The 27,045-nt window shown below is 53.3% G+C and overlaps 1 protein-coding gene, 2 long non-coding RNA genes and 1 other non-coding gene across 12 annotated transcripts; 2 read left to right on the forward strand and 2 right to left on the reverse strand.

The window, feature by feature from the left end:
• The first annotated feature begins 1,229 nt into the window (after positions 1–1,229).
• Positions 1,230–7,555, forward strand: ST6GALNAC2 (ST6 N-acetylgalactosaminide alpha-2,6-sialyltransferase 2). 2 transcript variants are annotated; one of them, XM_015879758.2, is made up of 10 exons: positions 1,230–2,135; positions 3,490–3,582; positions 3,675–3,732; positions 3,951–4,125; positions 4,560–4,725; positions 4,806–4,944; positions 5,109–5,212; positions 5,296–5,379; positions 5,549–5,648; positions 5,750–7,555. In XM_015879758.2, the coding sequence occupies exons 1-10, from the start codon at positions 2,011–2,013 to the stop codon at positions 5,915–5,917; spliced, it is 1,212 nt and encodes a 403-aa protein (XP_015735244.1). In that variant the 5' UTR covers positions 1,230–2,010; the 3' UTR covers positions 5,918–7,555. The 2 variants fall into 2 exon arrangements, with proteins under 2 accessions (XP_015735244.1, XP_015735243.1); XM_015879757.2 differs by having other exon boundaries at positions 1,235–2,135; positions 3,672–3,732.
• On the reverse strand, positions 7,553–10,333 carry LOC107322114. Its single transcript, XR_001558812.1, has 5 exons — positions 10,267–10,333; positions 9,613–9,711; positions 8,653–8,742; positions 7,878–7,967; positions 7,553–7,632 (listed from the first exon to the last, which is right to left on the reverse strand). It is a non-coding gene; the product is annotated as an uncharacterized LOC107322114 (long non-coding RNA).
• On the reverse strand, positions 9,789–9,858 carry LOC116654221. Its single transcript, XR_004309280.1, has one exon. It is a non-coding gene; the product is annotated as a small nucleolar RNA R38 (small nucleolar RNA).
• A 73-nt stretch (positions 10,334–10,406) lies between the features above and the next one.
• LOC107322115 lies at positions 10,407–25,092 on the forward strand. Of its 8 annotated transcripts, XR_001558822.2 has the most exons (8): positions 10,583–10,772; positions 12,070–12,218; positions 12,294–12,510; positions 14,545–14,783; positions 15,282–15,427; positions 16,013–18,176; positions 21,827–21,880; positions 23,736–25,092. It is a non-coding gene; the product is annotated as an uncharacterized LOC107322115 (long non-coding RNA). The 8 variants fall into 8 exon arrangements; XR_001558819.2 differs by having other exon boundaries at positions 10,582–10,772; positions 16,013–21,880; XR_001558816.2 differs by having other exon boundaries at positions 21,827–25,092.
• The last annotated feature ends 1,953 nt before the right edge of the window (positions 25,093–27,045 follow it).

A 27,045-nucleotide genomic window follows, 5' to 3' on the forward strand; every position in this document is an offset into this window, starting at 1 on the left:
CTCTCCAGAGCCACCATAGTGACCAAGGATGTGGTTCTGGGCCACCCCAAATCCACATCCAAGCCAGCAGCGTTGTCCCTGTGCCACCAGGTGGCAGCTGCTGCCCAAGGCTGTGCTGTGGGCATCAGGTGTGGCACAGGCTGTATCCCAGTGGGTTGGTGTCCCTTGGTGTCACACTCTTTGTGATGCCCACCTGCCTTTATGGATCCCAGCACAGAAGCTATTTGGGGATGCACATAGCAGTTTGATGCCACCACACCCTCAAAGTGCCGTCACATCAGCCCTGCTTATTGGAGGGGAGGATGTTGGAGAGCCCCAGGAGCTGTAAGTACAGCTGTGTCCTTCCCATTGGGTTCCATAGGGGTTAACAGCCCCCATGCTGGGATACAGGGCTGCTCACAGTGCAACCAGTGTTTCCCCCTCTTCCCTTTCTGCAGCATGAGGCAGCACAACCTCCCCACGCTGGTGACTTGCCCAATGGAATTGGTGTTGATTCGCGTTGGCCAAACAGAGAGTGGTTTCTGGGGCAGGTCTCAATGAGGTTTGCACCCTTCCTCACCTCTGTGTGTGGACCTGTGCTCCCTTCTCAGCGATGTGGCAGCAGGGAAAGCCAGTTGGACAAGAAAATCTATGGGTAATAGGGGAGGGTGAATAAGATAAAGGAGCGACCCGAGGCTTTGTTCTGCACAAAGCAGCAGATGACCTCCCTTCCATGAGTGCTTTGGGAGGGAGCTGGAGTGAGGCCCTGCAGGCAAACAGCTCTTGGGATGTGGCAATGCCAAGGCATGGCCAGACCCAGCCCTGGGGCACAGATCCTGGAGAGGGTCCTATTGCGTCCTGGGAACATCCCAGGGTCCCTGGGTTGTCACATCATGGGAACCGTGCAGAGGTATATGGGGCAAGCACTGAGCTGTGCTCAGAGATGCTGTGTCCTCAGCCCCCAGGCACTTTGCTTCAGCAGATCTAGGGGATGTTTGGCCTGCAGAGACCCCAGCAGGATTGGTCCAGAGCATCCAAGAGAGCTCTTGGATTATCATCACCCCAATGAGAGGCGTTTTCCAGCTCTGCACTCATCCAGCACAGCTCCCAGAGCCTCACTCAGTGCCTCGTGCCCTTCGGACTGTGTGCTCAGCTTATCTCAGCCCCGGCCAGCAGTCCAGGGCTGACAGACAGCTCTGCTGTGCACGGGCAGCTCTGTGGTAAGTGGGGCTGAGCCCAGTGGGGCAGCGCAGGGAGAACACACTGATGCTTCTGCTTCTGCAGGCAGCACGAGGGTACCCCAGGGCATGGATGTCCAATAGGATCCTGTTGGTTTGGTGCAGAGAGTTCCAAGAAGTGATTGCCCAAATGCACAGCCCAGGTTAAGGATGGTGCTTCTTGTCACCATTATGTTCTGTATGTTCTTCTGGAAATGAGCTCTGGGGAAGAAGCTGAACGTTTTCGCTCAGAAAGCAGCCAGGCTGAACCCAGCCCTGCGCTCACAGCTCCTCTGTTCCATCCTCTGTGGGTCCCGGGGGCAGTTCCAGCAGCGCTGGGGCAGGTTCCTCATTTTCCTCCCCCTTTTATCCCCATTTCTTTCCCCCCCCAAGGCGGCTCTTACGGGCTCAGCCCCGCGCTCAGCGATGGCCGCAAATCACCCCCGGGGTCCGGCGTGGGAGAGGAGGACGAGAGAAGCGGATGAAAAAGTTACGGGCAAAGGGAGAAAGCTCCGCTCTGCGCTGAGAGAGGGGGTGGCGTGAAAGGGAGGCGAGAAAAGCAAAGCCTCCAAAGCCGCTGTGAGTCAATGTTTAACCCCCAGAGAAAGCAGCTCAAAAATGCTATTCCCTGTTTTTTTTTTTCCCCCTCAGCGAGTCTGAACCAGTCCGCCCGGTGCCTCCTCCCTCCGGCTCACACCCTCCTTCCTCCCACCGCTCCTCGGGAACATCCATCGCTCCGTCCGTCCATCCCGGCTGTGGAGCAGCGCAGCGCAGCAGCGTTCGGAGCCACGCGGATCCGATCCGGAGAGCAGCGATGGGATTCCCCCGCTGGAAGCGGTTCTGCTTCTTGCTCCTCGCAGCCTTCACCTCGTCCCTTCTGCTCTACGGGCACTACTACGCTACGGTGGAGCTGCGCAGCGGCCCGAGGGTCGCGGCCAGGTATGGGGGGCGGATCTGGGGGCTCTGGGGGCTGCCCGCTTTGTTCGCTGTTTGAAGGGTGTTCTGGGTCCTGTATGGGGATCCGGGGCTGCGAGGGTCCCCGCGTGGGCTCGGACCGCCTGCAGCAGGGCTGGAGGGGGCTGCTTTGCAGGGTGAAGGGCTGACCCTACACCGCAGCTGCGAGAGTAAAGCAGGGCTGCCCGCAGCCCGACTGGGGCTGCTCGCAAACTCGGACTCCGGCAATGGGCATCTCGTCTTTGCTTTCCCTTCAGCCTTCCCCTGATCGCCCCCAGTGCTGGGCTGGGCGCTGGGCAGCTCCGGGTGCGGGGACGGTGCTATGGGACTATGTAGGGTCACAGTCGGACCTGTAACAGGGAGGCCCTGGGATGCAGCTGGATGTGCTGCCCTGGGGCTGCATGTCCCATAGCAGGAGCTCTGTGCACATATCCCACCCTGCAACGTGGTCATGGTGGGTGCCTCAAGAGGAGATGAGCCCCACTGTGCTCCAAAGCTCTCCTGGGATGGTTCCCATTGGCTTTAATCCTGATTCCAAAGTGCAGCTCATGTCCTGTTGACTCTGATTCCTGGCGTTTGCAAACACGCTGCCCCCATCATCTCTGCTTGTGCCTCTGAAAGTACCAACCCAGAGCCATCAGTTCTGCTCTGATACAGGGCTGAGCTGGGACTGAAACCTGCAGGTGAAGCAGTCCTTGCTGCTTAAACATGAGCATGGGGTGACGTACTGGGCTCTTCCTCCCACTGGGACAGAAGGGGTGGGTGAGCAGTGCTGTGTTCTGGGGAGCACAGTGTGCACATCTCCACCTGATGCAGCCCAATGGTACCAGTGGGTGCAGTGTGAGCATCAGCTCTGGGCACGGAGCTGATGGAGAGATGTCCCTCCCCTGCAGTGGGGGAAACCCAATGCTTTTCTGTATGGGAGGAGGCAGAGCTGTGCTCTCCACCTGCTCTACCTGTCCCTGAGATCCCGTAACAAGGAGCCCTTGTCTGCTCCACAATACCCTGCTTTGCTGGGTGCAACCTGCTGCTCTGAAGGGCCCTCCTGTGCAGGGAGGAATGAATGGGAGCCTGTTCCCCACAGGTGGGCTCCCACCTCCTGCCTGACCCTGAGCTGCCTTGGGGGCACCCGTGGGGCTCTGATCCCCCCAAGGCACAGGGTCCATCCCCCAGTGGTTGGCAATGGAGCTATGGGCACTGGAGGGATGTGTGTCCAAGCATGGGGTGGCATGTCACACACACACCCCCTGCAGGGCCCTCACAGCCCCATTGTTTCCCCAGTGCAGTGATGGGATGGGGGTGGGGGACTCGGTGTCACCTCCCTGCTGTCCCCTTGCAGTCTGCTGCAGCCCGAGCTGCTGTTCCTGGTCCGCCCTGAAGCCTCACACCCAGACAACAGCCACCAGCAGGACCTCAAAGGGACTGCGAAGAGGTAACTGCGGGGAGAGAGGGAGTGCGTGATGATCCCAGCGTATGGGAGCTCATTGAGCCCTTCTCACTGCTCTGTTTGTCCCTTTCCAGCAGGGAGTTCCTCTCCCAACCATCCTCAGAGCCGGAGAAGCCCAAACCCAGTGGAAAGCAGGTGACAAAGCAGGACGTGGTGTGTCCCTGGTGCTGTCCCCTGGGCCACCAGCCTGGCCCCACATCAAGGGGCTGCTCCCTGTGCTCCATCCATATGGACGCAGCGCAGTGCTGTGCCTCCAGCAGCCAGAAAGGAGCAGCTCTGCCCCCGGGTCTGACCTCCCCCCGCTGCCTGCTGAGGCTCCTCCATGCTCAGAGCTGGCTGTTCTCTCCTTACAGCCCACCCCATGTACCCACTTGGTGGTGGACACAGTGAAGGCAGATCCCACGTTTGGGAAGCTCTTCCAGTTCGATGTCCCGGTGCTGATGTGGGACCAGCACTTCAACCCCGAGATGTGGGACAGGCTGAAGGCACGACGTGTCCCATACGGCTGGCAGGGCTTGTCCCAAGAAGGTATGGGGGCAAGGGGGGACACTGATGGAAGGAGCCAGAGATGGAGAAACCCCACCGAGGAGCTGGGGATCTCAGTGAGTTCCCACTGCTGGGCAGCGGGATGGTGGGACAGCTTTGCAAAATCCACTTTGCAGCATCTTGTGACATTTTCCCTACATAAAAGCCCCAGTGTGTGCATGATGATGAAGTGAGGCACGGAGGAACTCAGACAACCCGCTCTATTGTTATCAATGGAGATTGTTTCCATTCCTACTCTCTGCTCTCCCCAGCAGGGAAGTGATGTGGGGTGCAAGGCAGGGGGGGATGCAAGGAGGCTTTGTTAGGAGGGGAAGCTGCTGGTGCTGGCATCTCGCAGAGCTGGGGCTGTCCAGATGTGTCCCCGTGCGTTGCATGGCGCAGTGCTGACACACACCTCTCCCCTTTCCCCCCTGCAGCTGTTGGCAGCACCCTGCAGCTCCTCAACGCCTCCTCCAACACGAAGCTCTTTGACCGTAACCACTTCCATGGGGGCTGTATCCGCTGTGCTGTGGTGGGCAATGGGGGGATCCTCAATGGCTCACGGCAGGGCCGGGCTATTGATGCGCATGATCTGGTCTTCAGGTAAGGCCAGGAGGGCACAGTGGGGCTGTGGGTGCTGTGCTGAGCCCAGCCCTGGACTGTGCCCTATGGTGATCCCGCAGGCTCAATGGGGCCATCATCAAAGGCTTTGAGGAGGATGTTGGGACCAAGGTTTCGTTCTACGGCTTCACGGTGAACACCATGAAGAACTCGCTCATTGCCTATGAGGCGTATGGCTTCACCCAGACACCGCAGGGCAAGGTGAGAGCGGGAGGGTGAGTTAGGGTGCCCACCCTGAGGATGGGCTGCAGGGGAGGAGGCGGTGGGGTCACCATCCCTGGAGGTGCTCGAGGGTGGGTGTTACATTGGATGAGGTGGATAATGGCACAGGAGCCTTGGGCCTCACCATGCCCACATCCCTGCAGGACCTGAAGTACATCTTCATCCCCTCGGATGCACGCGACTACATCATGCTGAGGTCGGCCATTCAGGGCAGCCCGGTCCCCGAGGGCTTGGACAAGGGTGACGAGTGAGTGAGCGCAGTGAGATCCCAATGGGAGCACAACGCACCCAGCTCTGCCCATGGTGCCAGTTCTTCTCTTCCTGCTGCAGGCCACACAAGTATTTTGGACTGGAGGCATCCGCAGAGAAATTCAAGCTGCTGCATCCTGATTTCTTGCACTACCTGACAACCAGGTGAGGATGAGGCGGCAGATTTTCATCCCATTCGTTGCAGTGCTCACATTTCCTCCTGGCGGGGAGGCTCATACAGCCCGGCTGCATTTACCTGGCCCTCCATTTCATAGCAGGTTTTGAACTGTTCTAACAGGAACAAAGTCCAAAGAGATCTGGGTTTGTTTTGCAGGTTCCTGAGGTCAGAGCTCCTGGACATGCAGTACGGCCACCTCTACATGCCCAGCACTGGGGCACTCATGCTGCTGACTGCACTGCACACCTGCGACCAGGTGAGGGGTCCCTTCCCTCCCCTTGCTCAACGCCTTGGGGGGAACCTCCCACCCTGAGCCCATCACCATCCATCCTCCTTCCCCCTCCCACCACCCCACAGGTCAGTGCCTATGGGTTCATCACAGCCAACTACGAGCAGTTCTCTGACCATTACTACGAGCCGGAGAAGAAGCCACTGGTGTTCTATGCCAACCACGACATGCTGCTGGAAGCAGAGCTGTGGAGGAGTTTGCACCGAGCTGGGATCATGGAGCTGTACCAGCGGTGAGGGCAGCGCAGTCCCACTGCAAGGACTCTCAATGCAGCACGGAAGCGATTCTCCTCTTTCCTGAAGGCCTCCAACTGCCCCTGGAGGGCTCTCCCATACTGGCAGGGCAGCCTGAGGAGCAGGGCCTGCAGCTGACAGCACAGCAAAGGTGCTGGTGCAGGGCAAGGCAAAGCTGGCAGGGAAAAACCTCAACTCCTCAGGGCCCTCCAGCATCTCATTAGTGACTCTGGGAAGCACAGCCTTTATCTGCAGGTAGGACAAGGTGGTGCTGGAAGGGGATGCTGACAGAACTCACTTCTTTGGACGGCCTGGAGTTACAGCTGGGTAGACTGCAGAACCTGCAGGACAAAGCTATCAATTGTGGTACCTCAAAGGGGAAAAAGGAATCCCAAAGGTGGTCTTGAATCCTCCCACCACGCTGCCTAATCCAGCACTGCTGCAGTGGAAGCTCCTCCAGCTTGTGGTGGTTGGAGGGCTGACAGCGTACAGCAAAGGGAGTGGTGTGATCTGAAACTTCCCCATCTTGTGTAATTAGAGGAACACAGAGTCATTATTTTCTTCTATGCCTGGTTTTTAGTGATTGGGGCGGATAAAGCATCCTGGCTCCTGGAACACAGCAGGGCTTTGTTGTGGGAATGGCAGAAGTCTGGGTTAAGGGTGGGAGTGGGGTTACAGGGCTGCTGGTGCCCAAGTGTGGTGTTGGTAGAACACAGCACACAGGGCACTTTGAGAGCAGCCTCTTCCCACCTCGCTGCCATTTGCTGCACGTCAGCTGGAAGGGTGGAGGGCACAAAGGAAGGGACAATTGTTTGCAGAGATGGTAAGAGATAACCGGGCTGTGAGCCAGGGAACCTCCAGCTCCCCTCCAGCTCCATCCCTTTTGTGACACAAAGCTGCACTCAGCTGTTTCAACCAGCTTCAGATGTAATCTCTAGCAGAGCCCTGTTTGCCTTCTCAGGTACGCCTCAAATTAACCTTTGTTCATGGCAGACACTGCACAATGGTGCCATGGCAGCCTGTTACGCCTGTTTTTACACGCAATCAACTCAGCAAAACCTCTTCCATGACAACAAGCCCAATTCTCACATCACCTAAAAGACAGAGCCCCAAAAGCTCCTCAGTCAAACCAAGTATGAGCTCAGCCCACATGGCTTTAAACACACCCATAGCAGTAACACTGTGCCACAAAGAAGAGCTTTTAAAAAGGAACTGCTGACACAGTGCAGCATCTCACCAGGAACCCCATCCAGCTCCCAGGGATACAACTGTGAACAGACCAGAACCTGCTGTACTCACAGCTTCTCTACTGTACAAGGGAAGCCTTTTTCCTTCTAGCCCTGGAGTTAAGACAGCTCCATGTTTATTACCTTAGCAGACCAGGAGCCTGATGGTTATACTGCTGCCTGCTGCCTTCTCTTGGAGCTCCTGAGCTGACCTCAAGCAGTGCAGTTACTGTGAGCTGCATCTCCTCAACTTTCAGCATTTTTCTGCGGAAGACAATGAAATCTGAACACCGTACGAGGCTCAGTAAACCTGCACTTGCTACCACTTCAGAAGGTATTTCAACTTGAAATCCTTCCTACTTGCCCAAAGTCATTTCTGTTCAAAGCAGATACCCAAAAAGGACTTGGACTCTCAGGACTGTTGATGATTTTATTCATTCTGAAACAGCAGGCTGCAGGAACCACGTGCAGCTGGATGGGGGAAATCAGGTCCTGTGGAAAAGAGGGCCAAAGCAGAAGCAACCATCAGCTGCAAAGCTCCCAACCATGTGCAATCAAGAAGACACATCTTTCTCTTCTAAGACCAAAAGTGCACTTTGTTTTTTCCCCCCCCTGCTCCTTGGAAGCCCAAAGCCCCACGTGCTTCTCCTTGTGACTGCTTTTTGGAACCTATCTGTATTGACAAAGCTGCCACTCTGCTGGCTGCAGTTCCATCCCCTCCCTTTCTGTATACCAACCTTGATTTCCTACGGAAGCGTGCTGTCGTCAAGCGTGCTGGTTCAGCCCATCAGTGAGCAGTACTGATCTTCTACAAACAGACATGAGTTCTGTTAAATAAAGCATGGAATTATTTAGCAGAATGCAGCTGTCAGCCACCTGGAGATAAAGTGCTCTAACAGAGTGTGTATTTAGTGACTATGCAAGATTAAAATGCATTTATCTGCAATCCAAATGTGCTCTACTGTTTGGACAAGCAACTTAAAAGCTCTTTGTAGATGTAGAACTAAACTGTACTTATGACAATAGCAGCCTATGTTTATTATTATGGTCTCTGCACAGTCCTGCCATATCTAGGCTCCTAAGGGCAGGCTGCAGGCATACAGCAAAGTGCTGTGCATTGCAGCTGCGCATTGCAACTGCAGGAGGAAAGGGAACAGCTGCTGCTCTCAGCCCTCCCTGTGGGCACCTGCATCATTTCTGTCTCTGCAAGATGTAGAACTTCTAATGGGAAGAAATACATAAGCCTCAGTGGACAATGGTTTCTCCCTCACAGCTGAGTTGTCAGACAGGGATAACAGCACATCACCGGCTCAGTTTCTCCCCTGCTCTCATCTACACCAACTCCCAAGTTCTATGGAATAAAACGCCCAAAAGGCGGCCATGCCTATGAGCTGTGTCCTTTCTGAGAAGCACTCAAAGATTAGGCATTCTCGTCAGCAGATGAGTCACGCTGCCTACACTTCTGGCACATAAAAGTCTAAGATTAACTGAAATACTCAAGGATTCTCTTACCAGTTTGAGGTCCAAATTGACAGCTGCCTTCTCGCCAAAGCCGTCTCTGGGGGATGACACAACCCCAGGGTTCTAAACCATGTTTTCCTCCTAAATGGAAATTGCCATTAGAAACAACCCTCCAAGCTAAGACTGTCCTGCCTTTGTTTCTCCTCCACCCCCTTCTGAGCCAGCACCAAGCCACAAAGCAAGAACTGGGGAAACATTCCTTTCTACAGTCATTTTTGCCTTATACTTAGCAAAGCAGAAACCTGCTCCTCACAAACAAAAGGGTACGTCTGCCAGTGAGTTGTTTCACTTGAGACAAGGAACATTGGGAGGCAGATGCTATTTAAACCTTTCCTTAAGACTAATACCCCTCATCATACTATGGATTTATCTTGGGAAATGCACTCAAGCAGATCTCAAAAAGACAAATCTGTTCTGGGGAAGGATTCTCATGTCCCTTTTTGGTGACCTTTTAGTGTATGTGAGCTGCTCCCAGCAACCTGATGCGAGTTTAAAACCCCCCCAGCACAACTCCAGATAAGCACACAGACCAATTATCCTTTCACTAGGTCTACTTCTGTGACAAACACACTTCTGAGATGAGCTGTGCCTCCACAATGAGCTGTCATCCAATCTACTTCTAATCCCTTCTACTCTTGCCCGTCTTCAACAATGCCGGCAACCAGGTGCTCTGCAGGGCACCAACCACATTAAAACCCCCATTCATTGTGCGCTGCCTCTCAGCTTGTGCTACATGGCAGCAAAGGGCTGCACACTCAAATGGCAGCTGCAACAAAGCCAGCCTTGATTGGCTTAATTACATTAATCAAGCCATAAGGCTTTTATACCTCCTCCCAGCAGCCCTAGGGGCCCAGAGAGATATCACCTGACACAGCAGAACAAGGCTGATCCCTGCAGCCCAGCAACAGAAGAAAAATGGAGTATAAGGAGCTGAATGCTGCTGCTTCTCACCTTTGTGCTGCTGATTCTACCAGCCCGGTGAACAACTCAGTCTCCTGGGAAGGTGAGTGCGAAGGGTGTTCTTCCCCTTGCTGGCCAACATACTGCCACCTGAAAAATGGGAGAGATAAAAGTTAATCCATACAGTAAAGTGTTGGGGTTTCTTTTATATATTCTTGTTTCTGATGCTGAGCCTCAGAGTTACGTTTCCACAGCGGAACACTTCGGACAGGGATAACCATCTCATCACCAGCTCAGCCGTAGCTCGGACCATGCGGAGCTGTAAGCACAGCGGCAGCAGCACCCCCTGACGGCCGGGTTACGGCAGCTGTGCTGCTGTGAGCGCTGAACCGAGCCCACAGCGCCGTCAAACACCCCCCGGGTCCTCGCTGCTTATCAGCCCCACCGGCCCGGTACGGCCGCCCTACATAAAGCGATGGATGAGGCCGCATCCCCTCAGCGCGCCGCGCCGCCGTGCAGGCCTCACCGGGTGGGGGGGGGGGGGGGGTGAAACGCTGCGTCCCCGTAAGAAAACACGGAGGCCTCGCTCTCTGTAAGCAGCCGTGATGGCGCCCGACAGCCCCCTGCTCGTGTCCGTGCCGTCCCCGAGCCCCCCGGTGCCGCCATGACCGCGGATGGACGGCGATGGCGCCGCGCACAACTCACCGCCACCAGCAACGCCGCCATGATGTCCTAAAGACCGGAAGAGAGGGCTGCGCGCGCCCACCTCACCCGACAAGTCTCGCGAGAGAAAACAGTCGCGAGGGGGCTACTGGGAAGTGTAGTTCCGTGTCCGCGCGGCCTAGCGCAATGGCGGAGCCCTCAGTACTGGGGGGGGTGTTTCTTTTACACAGCTCTGAGCGGGTTGTTCTGCTCAAGGTGACAAATAAGAGGAAGATGAGAAGATAAACATGCACAGCTCCTCACCAGGGTGAGGCCTGGCTCCTCCAAGGGTGCTCTGTCAGGCCCGGCAGGGTAGGCTGCAGCGAGGCCTTGGGCCTGGCACCAGGCAGGGTAGGCCGCAGCTGAGGCAGGGTAGGCCGCAGCCAGGCCTTGGGCCTGGCACCAGGCCATGGCGCTATCACTGCTCCCAGCCTGTTTGCTATGGAGGCACAAGAACGGCCACAGGGCGCCCCAAAGGACTGAGCAGGTGTGAGCTCACCGTGCAGGAGGTGGGCAATTCAATAGGCTCCTTGTGTGCAGGTTGGGGTTAGTCAGTGGTTAATGGGTGAGCTGTGCTCTGGGGTGTGGTGGTGGCAGTGTGTGCTGGTTAAAGCTGCTTGCTGTGAAGGCTGTGGGGTCCCTTGTAGATGATGAGTGCAGCAGAAGCAAAGGGAGGGGGGGATAGGGCTTTAGGACCAGCAAAAGGGCTCTTGTTACAAAGCTTTGCCCAGCTTTGTGAGGGAAAGTATCAGGAAATGGAGATTGAACAAAGCTGAGTCTGAAAGAGGAGCGTGGATACATCCCCAGTATGTAACAAGTCTGTGAGTGGGGGATGTGCTTCCTTGGGGTGCTCAGATCAAAGGTGCATTCCTTGAACATAAAGGTGCCTGGTTCTGCTTTGCTTCTAGTGGCATCTTACAGCATGAAAACAGATCTGACTAACTTGGGAACAACACCCAGCCCCATCCCAGGGAGCTGCACCACCAAGGAGCCTGGTGTTTGCCCCTCAGGTGGCAGCAGGATGGTCCAGGAGCTGCTGCCCATGTGGGAGGCCCTCTGTGGGCACAGCACTTGAGTTCCCAGGGAAAGGCAGCGTGGAGTTGTTTGTTTTTAATGCCTGGATACTCCCGGCCTTGTTCCTATTTTAGAATTTGATCCTTTCCAGAGCGTAGATTTAACCTGGCTGGTGAGTTTTTTTGCTTTCCAGAATGGCTCGCATTGCTTCCTAAAAGTCTCTTTTAAAATGTCAATAGGATGCAAGAATCACTTTATTATGGTGGGACAAGAAGGCTGCAAAGAGACAGCAGTGTGCTATTAGAAATAACCTGCTTCCCCTATTAAGCATCTGCCTAGGAGGCCTTCCCCAGCCCTCTGTGCCTTCCAGTAACTGCAGAGAACCTCATGAGCAGTCCAGGCAAGGAGCACAGAAGGAGCAGCCAATGAGCAGAGAACCCCTGGCTCATTGCACGAGAGCTTTGGTGCCTTCCTGCCTTTAAGAGCCTTCTGGAAGGAAGAGTGAGATACAGGAAGGCAGTAATTAACACAGCCTTCGTTGTGACTGCCTTTCCTCTGTGAAGATGTGGCTGGCAGCCTGCCTGCTTGCTTTTAGGTTCCCTGAGAAGCAAATACGTAAAACCCAGCAACTAGAATTAGCCCTTTAGATCCCTGAGGGACATCAAGTTTTAAAATAAATCAGCTGAAATCCTGCCTTGTGCAGAGTTTGGATTATAGAGAGAGAGAGAACGTTCTTAATTGTAGCATGGACGATGCTCACACCACAAGGTAGTTGTCTACTTATGCTTACAGATGGATGAGCTCAGCTGGGGCGGACTCAACAAGTTAATGGCTCAGAAGAATGGCATGAGCTAAGAGTGCAGAAGTCTGGCTGTATTTATGCATGATTGCAGTGCGTAAGTGCTTACAAGCGTATTTTGGAGGCAGAACAAAGGCTCTGGGTAAGAAGTGGTCATTGTTTCACCCATACCCAACACTCTTTACTTTGCCTGTATGACTTGATCGGGTTTTCTCAGCTCTTTCCTTTAGAGGGCGATCCTGCCACACACATCTTCAACGTGCGAACTTGTGGGAGCTGCAATGTGAGGTGAAGCCGCCCAGAGGTCAGCAGAACATGGTGGCTCTCGTGGAGCTCTGCGAGTCTGCGGACATGAAGGGAGCTGCCGTCTGGCCTGGGCAGTTCTGGTTGAATGTGTTCTGCTTCCTCAGGCAGTTGCCAAGCTGCTCCCAGAGGTAATTTGGAATAATTTGGGTAGATTTCCTGTGGCAGATCTCTGTCAATTACAGTGTTTTCTTCCTTTAATCTTTCATCTATTTTTGCTGAGCAAATAGAGGAAGCTATTAAAAGGGCATGGTGGTCTTCTATTTCTTGGGAGCAGCCCCCAAATGATTACTTATTCCCACAGCTGATCCGAAGTGGATTACTTCCTCTAGCAAATCATGCACTGGAGTAAGGCCCCACCTTTCTGCTTTCTGAAGCTTTTTCTTTCTGTCCTGCAAAGCCACAGCATTACCCTCTACAAAGAAGTGCGAGCACTGCTGTGGAGTATGTGGTTATCTCTTGGTCAGAGAACAGGAAAAGGGGCAGAATATGTGACAGAGAAGGGAAGGGAGGAAAGGAAAACCAAACAGAAATAATGACAGAACCCCTTCAACTTCTGGCGGGCTTTGATCCCACGCTTTATTTGAAGGACAAGGTCTCCTCCCAATTTCCTACCCCTTCCCCCTGCTGGCTGCCTTGTAACAACCTCTGGGGAGCAGCTCTCTGTACTTACTGATAGCAATTTGATTCCCCTCTGCCTTCCAGCAGTTCCACTCTGCAGACAGGGTTCCCAAAGCCTGGAGAAACAAAGCATCCATTGATTCAGAGCTGTCCTGCTGTGGTTATCATCTTTGACATATGGCTGGGGGAAGCAACTGGGGTATATGAGCACGTTCAGAAGCTCATCCCCTGTAGTGAATTGTGTCTGGCAGGCACCAACCCCCTGCATGGCTGAAGTGCACAAAGCATGAGGAGAAGCTGAGGAGCTGGTTGGATTCTTGGCCCTGCTCTGTGAGCTGCATGCACAGCAGTGCACAAAGAGCAGTCCCCTGTGGAACAGCTGGAGATCGCTTGCTGGTGATTCAGGTGCCAGACTTGTAAGAGAAAAAGATCTGTAGTGTTAAGAAAAGCCTGCCAAGAGGTCTCAGTGCCTGGTGCCTGCTGCCTCAAGTCAGTCCCAGGCAGTACAAGACAGGCTCTCTGGAGCTCAGTAGCAGACAGCAGCAATATCTTCCCACGCAGGACAAGGCATGCTGCAAACTGAACACCCTTTCCCTGGTAGCAAAGTTTAGGCCTCCATTTAATGTTAAATACATGCTTGAACCCACTCATCCAAGCTACTAAAACAGAATTTTAGTAGCCTTAGAAATGCAGTGCTTTGTACAAAGAATGGTAAGAGCTTTGTCCTTACAGAAAATCTATGAAAAGAAGGGATGACCTTTCTGGGAGCACAGTGGTATCTGCAGGTGATGGAGAAAGAGAAAGGTTTCCTTTCCTTAGTGCTGCTGAGCAGCAGAAGAAATGGTAACTTCAGCCACTCAGCTCAGACTGGGCATGATTTTCCCACTGTTCTTCCCACTTCTTTCCCCTTTCCTCAACTGAGTTTTGAGCAACAAAATTAGTCTCCATGTGCTGTCCCAGCTCAATAAGCAGTTGCCAGGAGATGACCTTGCTTTGAGTAGAGAGATGGATCCTCTCTATTTTCTGCATCAGCCTTGGAGATTAAAGGCATGGTAAGCAGAAAGGGAGTGAACTGGTATAAAAATATCTAGGCACTAATGAGGAAATTCTCAGGTCTTCTTTTATCACAAGCAGCATTTCTGTTTGCCTGGATTACTCAGCCAACAACAGCCGTTGATTCAGTCAACCCAGACTGCGCTGTCATGTAAATGATATTTCATCTATCACTCTTAGAAGAAATATGCTAGCCATGCAGGGAGCAAACAAACGTATTCCTAGAAGTAATTAGCCTGAACTGCACTGAGGTCAAGTGGTTCTGTTGGAGAACAATGTGAATCCCCAACATCTCCTTACTGGAGACTGGAAGTGGAGAACTGCAGATGCTGTTTCTCTGGCTCACCTCTTGCTTCTCATTGCTCACACTAGAGGAAGGAGGTGATTGCTCTGAGGTATTTTTAAGGATACCATCTCTTCTACTTTCAATGCTGAACGTGAAATAAGGCTTTTAAATCATGGAAGGTCACGTTATTTCATGTCTTTTTTAGGTCATTTGTCTTGCCCTTGTGCAGAGGAAGCAGCTAATGCCTTGTTTGGCTGTGTCCAAAGAGGTGAACTGAAGTCTCCCTGGATTACAGAGGGCAGTTGGTTAACTGTAACTATTCCTCCTACTGCTTGCGAGAAGATCTGCTGAGGCTAGGCTTCAGGTCACACCTCCTGTGGGGAGCCTTGATGCAGAGGATTAGACTGGGAGCTACTCAGACCAAGAGGACAAAGTGGATCCAAGGTATCCATCCCAAATGGGTACACAGGAAGGGGTGCAGGAGCACCGTGCTTTGAGAAGAACTGAAGTCCTTCTTTTTGCCCTATACCTGCCTGCTGTAGCTCTGTCTGAATGGCCCCAAGTTTTTGTATGAGAGGAGGTCACAGCTGGTCCTTACTACCACTCTGCCTGTGCCAGCAGGACTTATGGACCTACTTAACCTCCTCTTCTCTTTGTGCTCCCAAGGCTGATGGCTTCAGGACAGATCAAAGCATGAGGGTAGCATTGTTTTAAACCACCAGTTTCCTGTAGAATGTGATCTATCTGCTTACAGATGGCTTTTATGGTCTCCAAAACCTCCTGTGGATTAGCCCATGGCTGACAGTATAAACACTGTCTCTATCCCACATCCTGCTTCCACAGCGTGCTTCATGCTTCTCTGTCCTTTCTTTCAGTTCAAACATCCTGCAGAATCCTCCAGCATTTCTCAACAGCCTTCTCTGCTCTCTTCCCCCCTGCCAGGTTGCGAGTACAACTCCAACAGCCCCCAGATTCTTGGAGAGCCGCCCACAAAAGACAGAGATTCATGCGCCTTTCTTCCTGAATTAACCACCAGCACGTGTGTCACTGCTTTGCTGCTGACCCCACGCCTTTGCTGTTGCATAAAGGTAGGTCTGCCTTCAGCCAGCTTTCCTCCTGCACATTCCAAGTGCTCTCCTTTCTCCCCTCAGCTGTCATCTCGAGCAGCCTGGCTGCTGAAGGCAGTGGGCGGGTGAGCACACACCACAGGAGATGGCTGATCTCCCGTAGCACTTCTGCTCGGGGATGTGCTCTGCCATGCCAGCATTCTCCTCCACCTCTCCCTGCTGTGTATGAGGGGCACAAAGTGCTGCTTCATCTGGGGGCTGAGGAGGGGCTGTGGGGAGAGCAGCACTGGCACTCCTGCGTGTGCTGGTGGATATGGGGTGACTCTTCTCCTGGTGGAGGCTTTGAAGTGGGTGTCTGGGACATTGAGGGATGGTGACATCTCAAACCACAGCACCTGACTTCCCAGAAGTTGTGTGCGTGGTGCTGCTGACTTGGAGCAGCTGGCAAACAAGTAAAAACACTCTTCCCCCTCCCAAATCATTATTTAAACAGTATAAAGTTCTCTGTAAATGTTTAAAACAACAACAGGATTGGGAGGGGAAGGAGGAAAGACAAACAAGTTTGCCGTTTGAGCTTTGAAGAAACAGATCTTAATTTCTTGGCAGGGTTCTCCTTGCCCAGAAGATCCAGCTGCCAGCACACTTCAGGAGGCTCCAAATCCATTATCACTTCTCTAACATCTCCCTCCAAGAGGCTGCAGTTTGGCACAGGCAGTGCCTTTGATGTCGGGGCTTGGCCAGCACCTCGTGGTGTAGGATCCCAGTTCATCGCTGGGGCATCTCCGCTTGGGATCAATGGTGAGTGCTCCCAGAGACGCTTTTCTTTCACAGCCCTGAGTTTATGGTTGGTGAAACTCAGCAGGGGCTGGGGAGCTCAGTGGAGTGTCGTGTCTGCATGGGAGAGAGGGATGGGAACCAGGGGCAGGATGTGGGGGCTCCCAGTTCCCAGCCCATTGCCTCTCCTTCCTCTTCAGCATCAGTAGCACTGCCAACACCTGGTACATTAACACAGCAGAAACCCTAGATAATCTCTGAATACACAGCTGGTAAAGTGACTTTAATTCAGCTTCTCGCAGTTGAAGGGTGTGAGCTGCATCCTGGCTGGGCTCCAGGCTGACGGAGACTTGATGGGGATCTGAAGCCCTGGGTACAGAGGGTTTGCTGCAGACCAGTGGCTGCTCTCCAGATCCCAAACCCTGAAGTGTCTGCCCCCATGGGTCCATCTGGCCCCAAGGGGCCATTCTTCTTAGTGTGGGGTAGATCCTGGCCTGAGGAAAAAGAGGTTGTGTCCTTGGTGGGGGGGACCTATGAGAACAAGGTCCCCAGGAAGCAGAGTAGGACAGTGTTCCCCAGCAACCTGATGTCTTAGCTGGACACCAGCCCCCATCAGGGCTCATTGCTGCCTGGTCCAACGCATTCTGCTCCTGCCCAATCCTGCTCAGACCCTGTTTTTTATATACCACCCTAATACCCAAAGCTGGGTGTCACTGCTGCTCCTTGGCTGGCATACACAGCCTGTGTGGCTATAGAAATAGGCTGTGTTTGCTTCCTAATATCTGTGTTCATGCTTCAGCCTCTTGGTCTGGTGCTGAGCTACAGCATCAAGATGCTGTTGCTGACCTTGCTGCCGTCACTCCTGTACCTATGTGCAGGTCCTGCAGTGAAGGTGCCCATGGTGTTTCCTTGAGCTGCTGGCCCCAGGCTGTTGTTGGTGCCCTGTCCCCACTCCCCATGTTCCTCCTCCAGGCAGCACTGGGTAAGCTCCCGCAGGGGTCTCCTTTACTCTTCCAACTTCAGCCAGCTCTGTGCAGAACCTCCACCGAGATAAAAGAGCGACGCAGTGTGAAACCTTCCTCCTCTTCAGCAGATGGTGTTTGCGGCACTGGACGTTTCCTGTGCTGTTGTAACAGAACGGCCTGGTCTAGCCAAGAAGAGGAAGGGGAAGCTGCAGTCTGGTCTTGCTGAAGCTGCCTTACTCCACAGACCTGACTTGAGATCCTGGATCACGAATGATCTCTTGCTTTCTCAAGTATCAAATGGGTTTTTTTCCTCCTTTTTTTTTTCCCCTCCATGTTTCAACCCACGAGCTGAAGAGCTGCCATGCCTTGCTGCAGCCAGCAGCTTCTGTCACTGCAGCACTCACAGCAGCCTCCTGGGGCTCGGTGACCACAGATGTGCTGTGTGATGCAATGTGAACTTCACATCACCTTCACGGAAAGACTGAAATGCATCTAAACTGGAACTCACCCGGTGTCACTGCCTTAGGCTGAACAGAGCAATGCTACATCTACCCTAGATGTGAACTTCCAGCCTGGAAAGCGCCTCATGGGTGAAGAAATGAGAAATGGTGCCCTGACTGAGCTGCATTGGGAGCTTTCAGCTGGTATTGCTTCTGCTTGTGTTTGTTTGAGCAGCTCTAGCTAAAATGGTACACCAAGAAGGAGCAGCTGCACATCCATCCGGCTTAGTGCTGTCAGACCAGGCTGAGGTTGCTGAGTGCTGCAGTGGATGTATTCGAGACAGATCTCAGTCGGGGGAGCAAGGCAATGCATATGGGCTCACTGCTTCCCTGGAGCCAGCACTGTGACTGCTCCCCAGAGAGCAGCTCCCTGACTGCATCAGCTCCCTGAGCAGCTCTGCTCCTTCTCCTCCCAGCAGCCAGAAACTGCCTACATCAGCTTTTGCCTTCTGATGGAAACCAGCTGAGCCACAGCGATGGGGAGCAACCCATGGGCACTGCATGCTGCTGCAAGCCCTGTCCCACACCCAGGTAATTCTGGGGTAAGAACCTTTGTGAGAAGGGGCTGCGTTCCCTTGCCAGCTCTGCAAGGTCAGACGCAGCCCTTGCCATGCTCTGTGCACCCCTCCTCACCCCTCTGACTCCGGTAGCACCAGGCTGTCTCACAGCCCTGCTGAGCCCTGCCAAACCTCAAAAGCCCTTTCACAAAGAGCCATGTGTCAGCACTTCATGTCCCCTATCAGCACCATCTACCTGACTTCTTCCTGCCGGTCACAGCAAGCCCAAGCAGGTAGCAGGACACAGGGCAGCTGGAGGTGGATGCTGGGGGGTTCAGCCAAAGTGCACTCCTTCCTGCAGCATTCAGCTAAAGGAAGGGATCTTTCTTTAGCTCCTCTTTTCCTCCGCCTTTCAAAGCGGTGCCGTATGGATGCTATCACCGAGTTCATTAGTCCCTGTCGGATCTCCCCCTCCCTGGAGGGGATGGGTTTTGCTGCAGCTGAGCTCTGGTGGTTTTTCTCTTGGGGTTTCAAGAAGTTTCATTCCACCCATGAGAAGTGCCAGGCGTCGGGGGAAGATTTGTTTCTTGGCAGCTGTTCCCGTTTTGCTCTAGAAAACAGATGCTGTGCTAGGAATGCACCGTGACTAAAATTCCTCTGGGCTGCTCAGGTCAAATAGCAGCAATGGGGGAAGCAGGAAAGCAGCACTGCTCAGCACAGGGAGAGCACAGGGCTGAGCCCAAAGTGGGGCTGAGCATTTCTAGGGAGCAGGGGCTCGGTGTTGGCTCTGCCTTGGTTCTGCCTGTTCTAAAGGAGCTGCAGAGCCTGCTGGTGTCAGCTTTTGGTTCTGTGACAGCATCTGACCCCTGGGGCACAGAGCACGCTGCCTCCGTTTGCTCTGCATAGGGCTGGGGGAAGCTTTCAGCGTCAGAGGTTTAAACAAGGGCTGTGATGGGTGGTGACAGCTTGAGAAAGACACAAACAGCGAAAGGTATTGGTGCTGTCAGGGAACATGACAGGCAAGTTCACAGCCCTCGTAGGCCTTTGGCTTCCTGTTTTCTCCCGCTGGGAAAGCAATCCTGTATGGTGACAGCCACAGGTGACCCTGCAGCAGGTGGGGGCAGAGCTGGGGATGCTGAGAGCCATCAGCCCCATAGGGTGAGGTGTGCAGGCAGCCCCGTGCAACCCTGCCCTCCCCAGATGAAGGTGGCCAGCACGGTGTGGGTGCTGCAGCCCTTCAGTGCGACTGCAAAATGGGTCACCCCATCAAAACAGACCTCTTGTTGTTCCCGAGCTAAAAGAAGGGGCTGTGCGATAGAAAACCTGCAGCTGGTGTCTCTAATCTCCCACCAGCATCTGCATTAACTGACAGCACAGTGACTTCCTTGATGCTTGGCAATTTTTTTCCATGCACGCATCCAGTTAATCAATTAAGTTTCTCAGCAGCTTCCTCCAGCATTCAGGCATGGAGGGTGGAAGGGATTTGTTATTCTAGGCACTGTAAGAGAGGCATGAACTGTACTAGAAGCAAATTGGTTGTGCTTTCCAAGCACTGGTGCTTCTCACTCCCAGCTCAGGGGTCTGGTCCTGCTCCCACCACCTTGTCTGGACCCAGGGATGGGGATGCTCTCGGTCTATGTCAGCTTTGGGGACACTCCAGGTCTTCAGTTGCTACACAACCCTTCTGGTCCATGGCATTCAACTCCATTCAAGGAGCTGGGGAGGTTGGTTTGTCCCTTAACTCAGCCCTCTGCTCAATAAATATCCTCCCAGTTGTTTATTTTCCCTTCTTCCTTTCCTTCTCCCGTGCTTCTGCTTGTTCCCTGCCCTGCCCAGGCGTGCTGCTCCACGTGCTCTGTGAGATGTCCCCATCCATCCTGCAAACCTGGGGCTGTGGGGGCTGCAGGATGCAGGCAGGATGGGTGGAGGCACTGAGAAATTTGGGGTGACCCCAGGAAGAGGGATGGATGGATGAGAGGAACCTCATCTCCTGCCAACTCGGCTACACCCTGTTAGTGGGAACGGGGATGTTTTGTGCATGTTTAGCAATGTGAGAGGCTGAAGCATGACAGCAGCAGGGGTCAGGAGGGCTGTAGGGTTTGTTAGGAGTGCAGCCAGTCGGGTGATGCTCCTTGCTCCCCATGAGACCTGTTGCAATCTGCACATGCATCCTCTCAGGCCAAGCAAAACTTGCACTGTGCTGCTGGCCTTTGGCTCGTGGCCTGAACACGGCTGGGGTCCAGCTGGGCTGGGAGTGGTCCCTGCTCCTGGGCTTCCCCATGGGCTCATCACCCCAACAGCATCCTGCTGTGAGGACAAGGGGGAATTGGGTGTGGAGAACAACCTGTGCTTGAGGAGCATTCTCTATATCAGCCAGAGGATTTCAGCCACCTTCATGCCTGTTCCCTGCAACCACCTGGTGCCAACGGATTGCATCCGCATGATAAATCCCATTGCTCTTCTGCTCAGGAAGTAATTTGGTGAACCAGGAAAGAGAACGTTGCTTGCTACCAGCCTTCTTTCCAAAGCAATTGCACAACACTGCTCTGGGGTTAGCAAACTGCAGACATCTGGGAGCAATCGATGCTGTTTAGGCTCTGAGAAATCATAGGAGAAAGTTAGAAGGAAGCAACTTAAAAGCTCAACGTTAAAAGCAGTCTGGAAACCCTGGAAATTCACATCAGGGTAATTCCTACAAAGAGCCAGGAGGCAGAAGGAATGAGAAGGACAATGGAAACAGCAGCCTCCACAGGAGCCTTTGGAAATGGTTAAGGATTTGGGGAGCCACATCTTCTATGCCAGTCGGCCCCAGCAGCACCCCGTAAATGAGAAACCACATAAGCCTCGCACTGTTATTGCTACGCAGCATTAAAGCCTCTCATTTGGGATAAACATTCTCATCTCCAGCAGAGCATGAATAACATTAAATGAGATAGTTAAAATGGTTCGGGCCAATTATAGCCCCGGTGTAAGTTGGGCAGAGTTGCACCAGGGATTAATTTGATGTGGAGAGCTCTGCCTCCTGTTCCGAGCCGGGATTCCAGTGCGGGTAATTACATCCTGCCTCTGTGCTTCCTCTGCAGTTTTAATTGGGTTGAATGGACCAAATCCGCAGCAAGTGTAAATCTATGTAATTGAGCTCTCTCTGGAGAGGAACCCTGCTGCTTTACACCCTCCAATCTGGGCCAGCGCTCTTCCCTTCCTCCCTGCTGGGCTCCAGCTGCCCAGGGCTGGCTGCCACCCCACGAAGGGCTCCCATTTTGCCCTTGGCTGAAAGTCAATGATTTCCTAAGCTGCCATGGACAGCCCAGAGCCCAACCCCTGCAGTGGTGCAGGTGAGACCCACCGGGTCCCAATCTGCTTTTGGGCACGCTGTGCCTTCTGCTGGGAAATGACCCCACTAAGTGGCCTCCTTCCCATCTCCTGTCCTTACCCCATCCCACATCCAGGCTCCAGCACACAGAACAAGCAGCTGGACCATCTCCCTCTCCCACTTCCCAGCCCGCTGAGTAAATCAGCAGTAATGAGGGACTTTTGACCCTCTCTTTCCCCGAACGGCCTCAAGAAGCATTTTTCTTCCATGAGGTACTTGAGAAGCTTGAAGTTCTTTCCTTCTCCTGCTTCTATTGTAGCTTTGCTTTCCTTGTTTTTGTTTGCGTGTTTGTTTTTCTTTTTCTCTCCTAGGAAAGGACAAGTCATGGGATGCAATGAACCTTCAGGATGCCTTGGGAGCAGGGGGTATGCATCCAGTTTGGGTCTTGTCTCTTTCGGTCCAGCAGCAAACTGTGGGATCGGAGCTGGGAAAGTGCTCCTGCTGGCTGTAATTAGGGATGTCATTGCGAAGCATTATCTCACAGAGCTGGAGCCTATACAGAGCCATACATCCTCTGTAGCCAATTGTGCACGGGGGTGATGGGAGAGGGAAGGGCTCTGGGAACATTCTCCACTACCCATTTCCAGGACGTTGTGCTGCTGTGTGGTCCCTTTCCCTTCTCACAGAGCAATGATGAAAGCAGACAGACAGTGAGACCCCAGGGAGCTGCACAGCGCAGCCCAAGGCTTTGCCTCCAGCAAGACAGTGTGGGGCTGCAGGTCCTCACCCCCAGCTGGGCTCAGCCCACTCCTCCGTTTCCCGTTTGGTTTCTCCCATAGTGTATTTTCGGGAGGTAGAGACATCCCAACCCTCCCTTCCTCCCCAATGGTAGCACATCTCGGAGGGGCCACGAGGGCTGTCGCTGCCGGTCCTGCTCTTCTCGTAAAGCACACTGAGCTTTTGGCCAGCAGCAGAGATGCAATTTCAGAGATTGAGCAAATTCCCCCTCCCACCCACTGAGGACCTCCCAGGACCAGCACACATCCCACATCCCACCTCATCCAGCCGCCGATTGCTGCAACGGGTTGAGTCAATCGAGACCATTTCTCATGCAACCATCCATCCCGGAGGTCCCCAGGAGGAGGGTTGGCTCAGGAAACCTTCAGCCCCAAATCCAACACTCCCCCCCGTGCAGCTGATGGAGCACAGCTCACATTGCAGTGACCCGAAGCGCCGTCTGTGCCACGTCCAGCTGGCCTTTCTGCTTTGCTGGCGTGCTCCTTTCTGCTTTTATTTTGGCTCTTTTTTTCTTTTGGCTACGTATATATATTTGCAAATCCAGATGGGATGAAAGGTCAGACTTGCTGTGACCGTAAGGCCCAGGCTGAAATCTGGGTTCTCCCTTAACCTGGGATGGCTGTGGCTGGATGAGCCCTGCTGGTGGGCTCAGCCATCTGCCAGGAGAGCTGTGCCGGGCTCTGTGCTCACACGTTGGGGCTGTTGGAGCTCTGGCTCATCTCCATCCCTGTTCTGTCCTTGCTCCGCTCATCGCTGCCCACCCAAACATGCTCAGCCTCCTCCCGCTCAGCTCCTGACCTTTATTCTCCCTTAAATCAATACACAGAGCCATGCTGCAGCAGCACCAGCGCCTCTGGGGAGCGCAGCTGATGTATAGCATCCAAGGAGCTGCTTCTCATTGTGAGGCTCCCATCCAGATAAGCTTTTGTCTTTCCAGCCCCCAATCTCTCCTATGCTGCATGGGCCCTGCGTTCATCCCCTCTGCTCCTGGCACTATTGACTCCACATTTGCTTTCATTCTGTTGTAAAATGAAGGCAGCTCCAGGTAGAAAAGCAGTTTAATTCTTCCTGAATATCAGAAATGCCTTTATGAAAATAAAATCGAAAGCGAGTTGGGATCGGAAAGTTTTAATTAAAAAGCTTCAGGGGGAAAAAAGGAAATCTATTAGGAAACCTCTGCGGACATTCAGTAAGTTCTCCCTGCAGAGAAGCAGCATGAAGGGAGCTGCAGTGTCTGCCTGTGCCCTGCTGGTGGGAAGGGATGAGAGGTGCAGTGAAGCTGGGAGCAGCCCAGGTTGGGTGCTTGCCCTCCTCATTGTGGCCAAAAGCACAAAGACCCCCCTCCTCCTCCCTCACACCCCTTGGGTAAAGGATGGCAACTGCTTTCTTGGCCAGGCTGAAGCTGTCACCCCTCAGTCCCAATGCCTGATCAATACAAACCAATGGACTTTTTCCCATCAGAACATGTCTATTTTTTTCCAGCAGGTTGCCAAGTTCTCAGACAGATGAAGGCTCCGTTTGGCAGATAGAAAACAGGGATATTTGTCTTTATTCTGAAACCGAATTCTTGTGGCTGAGCTGCACCAAAAATACATCTTCCCCCCCCACCACTCCCAGACATGAGACACCACTGAGCGCCGAAAGCAACTCTTCCCTGCCACAAATGGACCAAATAAACCCAGCACGAGACCGGTGCTTAGCAGAAACCAGATGCGCCTCTAATGCTGTCATCTACAGCAAGCTGCGTCTGCAAACTGATCTTTTATTAATGTGTGTGCACGGGTGGGAGAGCTGGGAGAGTCCCAGCGCCGGGAGCACAACATGCCATCACTTCATGCCCATGGGCTGCTTTGTGGCTCCCAATGGGCATTGATATGGGGTTACCCGAAGCCCCTTTGGACACAGCATTCAGGATTTGCAGAGTTTGGCCTCGTTTTGCCCTGAGCTGCACCATAGAGGTGGGTTTTGGAGGGGTTCTCGATGTGTTCTGAGGCTGGGAGGCTGCAGGAGGATGAGCTGTTGGTTGGTGCTGGCAGCTGAAATAGGTGAGGTGATTCAGGATGCTCCACGTGGCTGGATGTGCCCTCATCTGGGAGCTGGGCAGCTCTTGGAAGTACCAGAAAGGGCTTTTTCCCCCCTCTGGTCTGCCCAGTCCAGGCTCTGTGTCTCTATTTCCATACACCTCAGGAGCAGCCACTTTCCAGAGCGCACACAGCCTCACCAGTGAGCAGAGACCTGTAAATCCTGGGAGAAATATGGAGAAACCACCATTAAACAGAAGGCAGAGTCTGCAAGAGACATGGCAGGGCAGAAAGGCAAAATAAAACAGGCTTTTTCTCCCCAATTCCCCTTCATTTCCACACTTTTGATCCTTCCAACCCGAGCTGTTCCATGACTCTCTCATGTCACCCATCCCACCTGGCTCTGCAGCAGCATTAGGTGGCGCGAGGCTCAGAGCCTTCCTTCCTCCTGGACTCTTCTTCCTCTCCCTCGGGGTGCCTGGGGATGGAAAACATGAGGTGAGCCCACACTGGGCTACACTGGGAGCATCTGGAGCCATTTGACTTTCCAAATGGAAGCTGCTCACTTTCACAGCACTGCACCTTTTCTCCACGCTTTCCCTATATTTTCCCCACATTTTCCCCATGTTTTTCCCCATCTCTGCTTAGTTCAAGTCCCATGAGGTTCTGCTGCAGCTCAGTTTGGCCTGGAATGCTGATTTTAACCAACACATCATTTTATAATTATTATTATTCCCCCTTTTTTCCTTCTTTTTTATTTATTTTTTTTATTTTTTGCCAGGAAATAAATAAATCATACAATTCCTCATTGCCTCCTCCTTCCAGCATCCCTCCCTTTATCACGGCGCGTCCTTCCCATGGGCTTTGGAATTGGGTCAGTGAGCAGAACCCGACGGCAGCGGCTGCTTCTTAGCGATGTTCATAGAAAGCTGCTGCAGCCCCCGAGTGCTTTGGGGTGGAGGATTTGCCTTTCGGGTCCCATCCCATGGTGGGAGCTGGGGCAGAGCAGGGAGCTGTGATGCTGTGAGCTGCGCTGCTGCTCTACTTTCATGTTGTCACCCGATCAGTGGGATCAAGGGGGATTTGTGCCTTTGGGGCCTCATGTTGGCCACCCCCTATGAGGTTGGTCTACCCAAACCATCACAGAGCCTGGAGCAGGGCTGAAACCTTCCCCACCCCATACACCTCGTGGCTCCTCCACCCGTGATGCTCTTTTCCATTGCAAGAATTGGGGGTCACTTCCAGTATCTCCCTCAGAAAGCAGAGGAGAAAGCTGAGACTCGCTCTGAGTCACTGCCATGTTGTTACCAAGGACACTAAGGTTCCCGATTTTGAAGAAGAGATTAATTACACTCTGCAAATAGACATTTTATCTGCATTAAAGAGCAGCGAGAGCTGATTCTTTTGGCGTAGCTCATTATGTAGCAGCAGGTTGTATTGTGACAGATGTAGGAATCCAGTGGCATTGTCACTTGGGTTTAATCATCAGAAAGCTGCCTTCCCAGGTCAGCTCCGAGTGAGGATTTGTAATATTTACATAGCACTTGGGCTGCCTTCTTGTTGCTGGAGTCTGCATTCACTCGTCAGTCTCTCATTATGCATGTGCCAGTATTAATTGCATTTAGAAATGAGATTCTAAAGGAGAAGTGAGAGCTATTTAGACCTCCATTCAGCTTGAAAGACAGCAGCTTTCAGTGTGACAGCTCTCGAGATGCTCTCGCTCCCAGCTGAAAGCAGGTGTTGGAGAGAGTTGTGTCGGAGCCTCTGTACCAGCACTGCCTTTTGTGCATGCCCAGACATTTATATAACAGGCGGTATAATGACTCCGCAGAAGTGGCAGAGAATTGACCCTTGTGGATCTGGATTAAAGCACAGAGATCTGCTCATAGACACAAGGGGGAAAGCGATGCTAACGTTGCCTCCTGTCTCGTCTCCGGTGGAAGGAGGGGGTTCTTCTCCTGCTGGTTGGTTTGGGGGGTTATTTATCGGCTTGGAGCTGTACTCGTGGCCTCACTAACGTATTTAAAATCGCACAGAGATTCAGCTGACACTTGTCTGTGCCTGCCTGCTGTGTGCTGAGTGCTCCAGCCCGGAGATGTGCTGGCAATGAGGAGCTCATGTCCTGATGGTGCTGGCAATGAGGAGCTCACTTCTTGCTTCCCAGAGGGGACAGAGCTGGGAGGTGAGATCCAGATGATGCTGTGTTACTGACTCCCTTTTTGGCAGCCTGAGGTGCAGAGGGGCTGCTCTCACCTCACACAAAGCTCTGGCTCATGGCACCTTCACCTCCCCAACCTTGTGTCCCCTTGTGCAGCCCTGACACCGCAATGCTCCACTAGGGACTGGGGGAAAGAAGTTAAGGAAGGAAGCAGAGCAGCCATCCATAACCACACGTAGCAATGCCCAAGGACCTCCCTGTCCCTGGATGGGGAGGTTGGTCCAGGTGAGCACTGTGAGGAGGAAGCCCTCAGAGCATCTCCATGTGGGACTATGGGAGCAAACTTCAGGGTCTTCCTGACCCCCCACCCCACAGCTGAGCACCCCAGCTCTGCCAACGCAGACCAAGGGCACCCCGCGCTGTCCCTGGCAGCCCCAAGGCATATAAATAGAAGAAAGGACGTGAAGGAGGTCAATGAGCAGGGGATTTTACATAATCTCATCTTGCCTGTGCTGTACGGTTGTGTCCTTTGCCCAGGACACAAGGGAATGTCAGAGCTGGGGACATTCCTGCACTGCAGTGGCTTTATCCCATGTGCTGCCCTCCAGTTTTC

Source organism: Coturnix japonica, chromosome 18 (genome assembly GCF_001577835.2).
Source record: "Coturnix japonica isolate 7356 chromosome 18, Coturnix japonica 2.1, whole genome shotgun sequence".
Lineage (NCBI taxonomy): Eukaryota > Metazoa > Chordata > Aves > Galliformes > Phasianidae > Coturnix > Coturnix japonica.

Coding starts and splice junctions, on each gene's coding strand:
- ST6GALNAC2 (XM_015879757.2), top strand. CDS start 2,011: ATGGGATTCCCCCGCTGGAAGCGGTTCTGCTTCTTGCTCCTCGCAGCC. Junction 4,945..5,108: donor CCCAGACACCGCAGGGCAAG/GTGAGAGCGGGA, acceptor ACATCCCTGCAG/GACCTGAAGTACATCTTCAT. Junction 5,213..5,295: donor GGCTTGGACAAGGGTGACGA/GTGAGTGAGCGC, acceptor TTCCTGCTGCAG/GCCACACAAGTATTTTGGAC.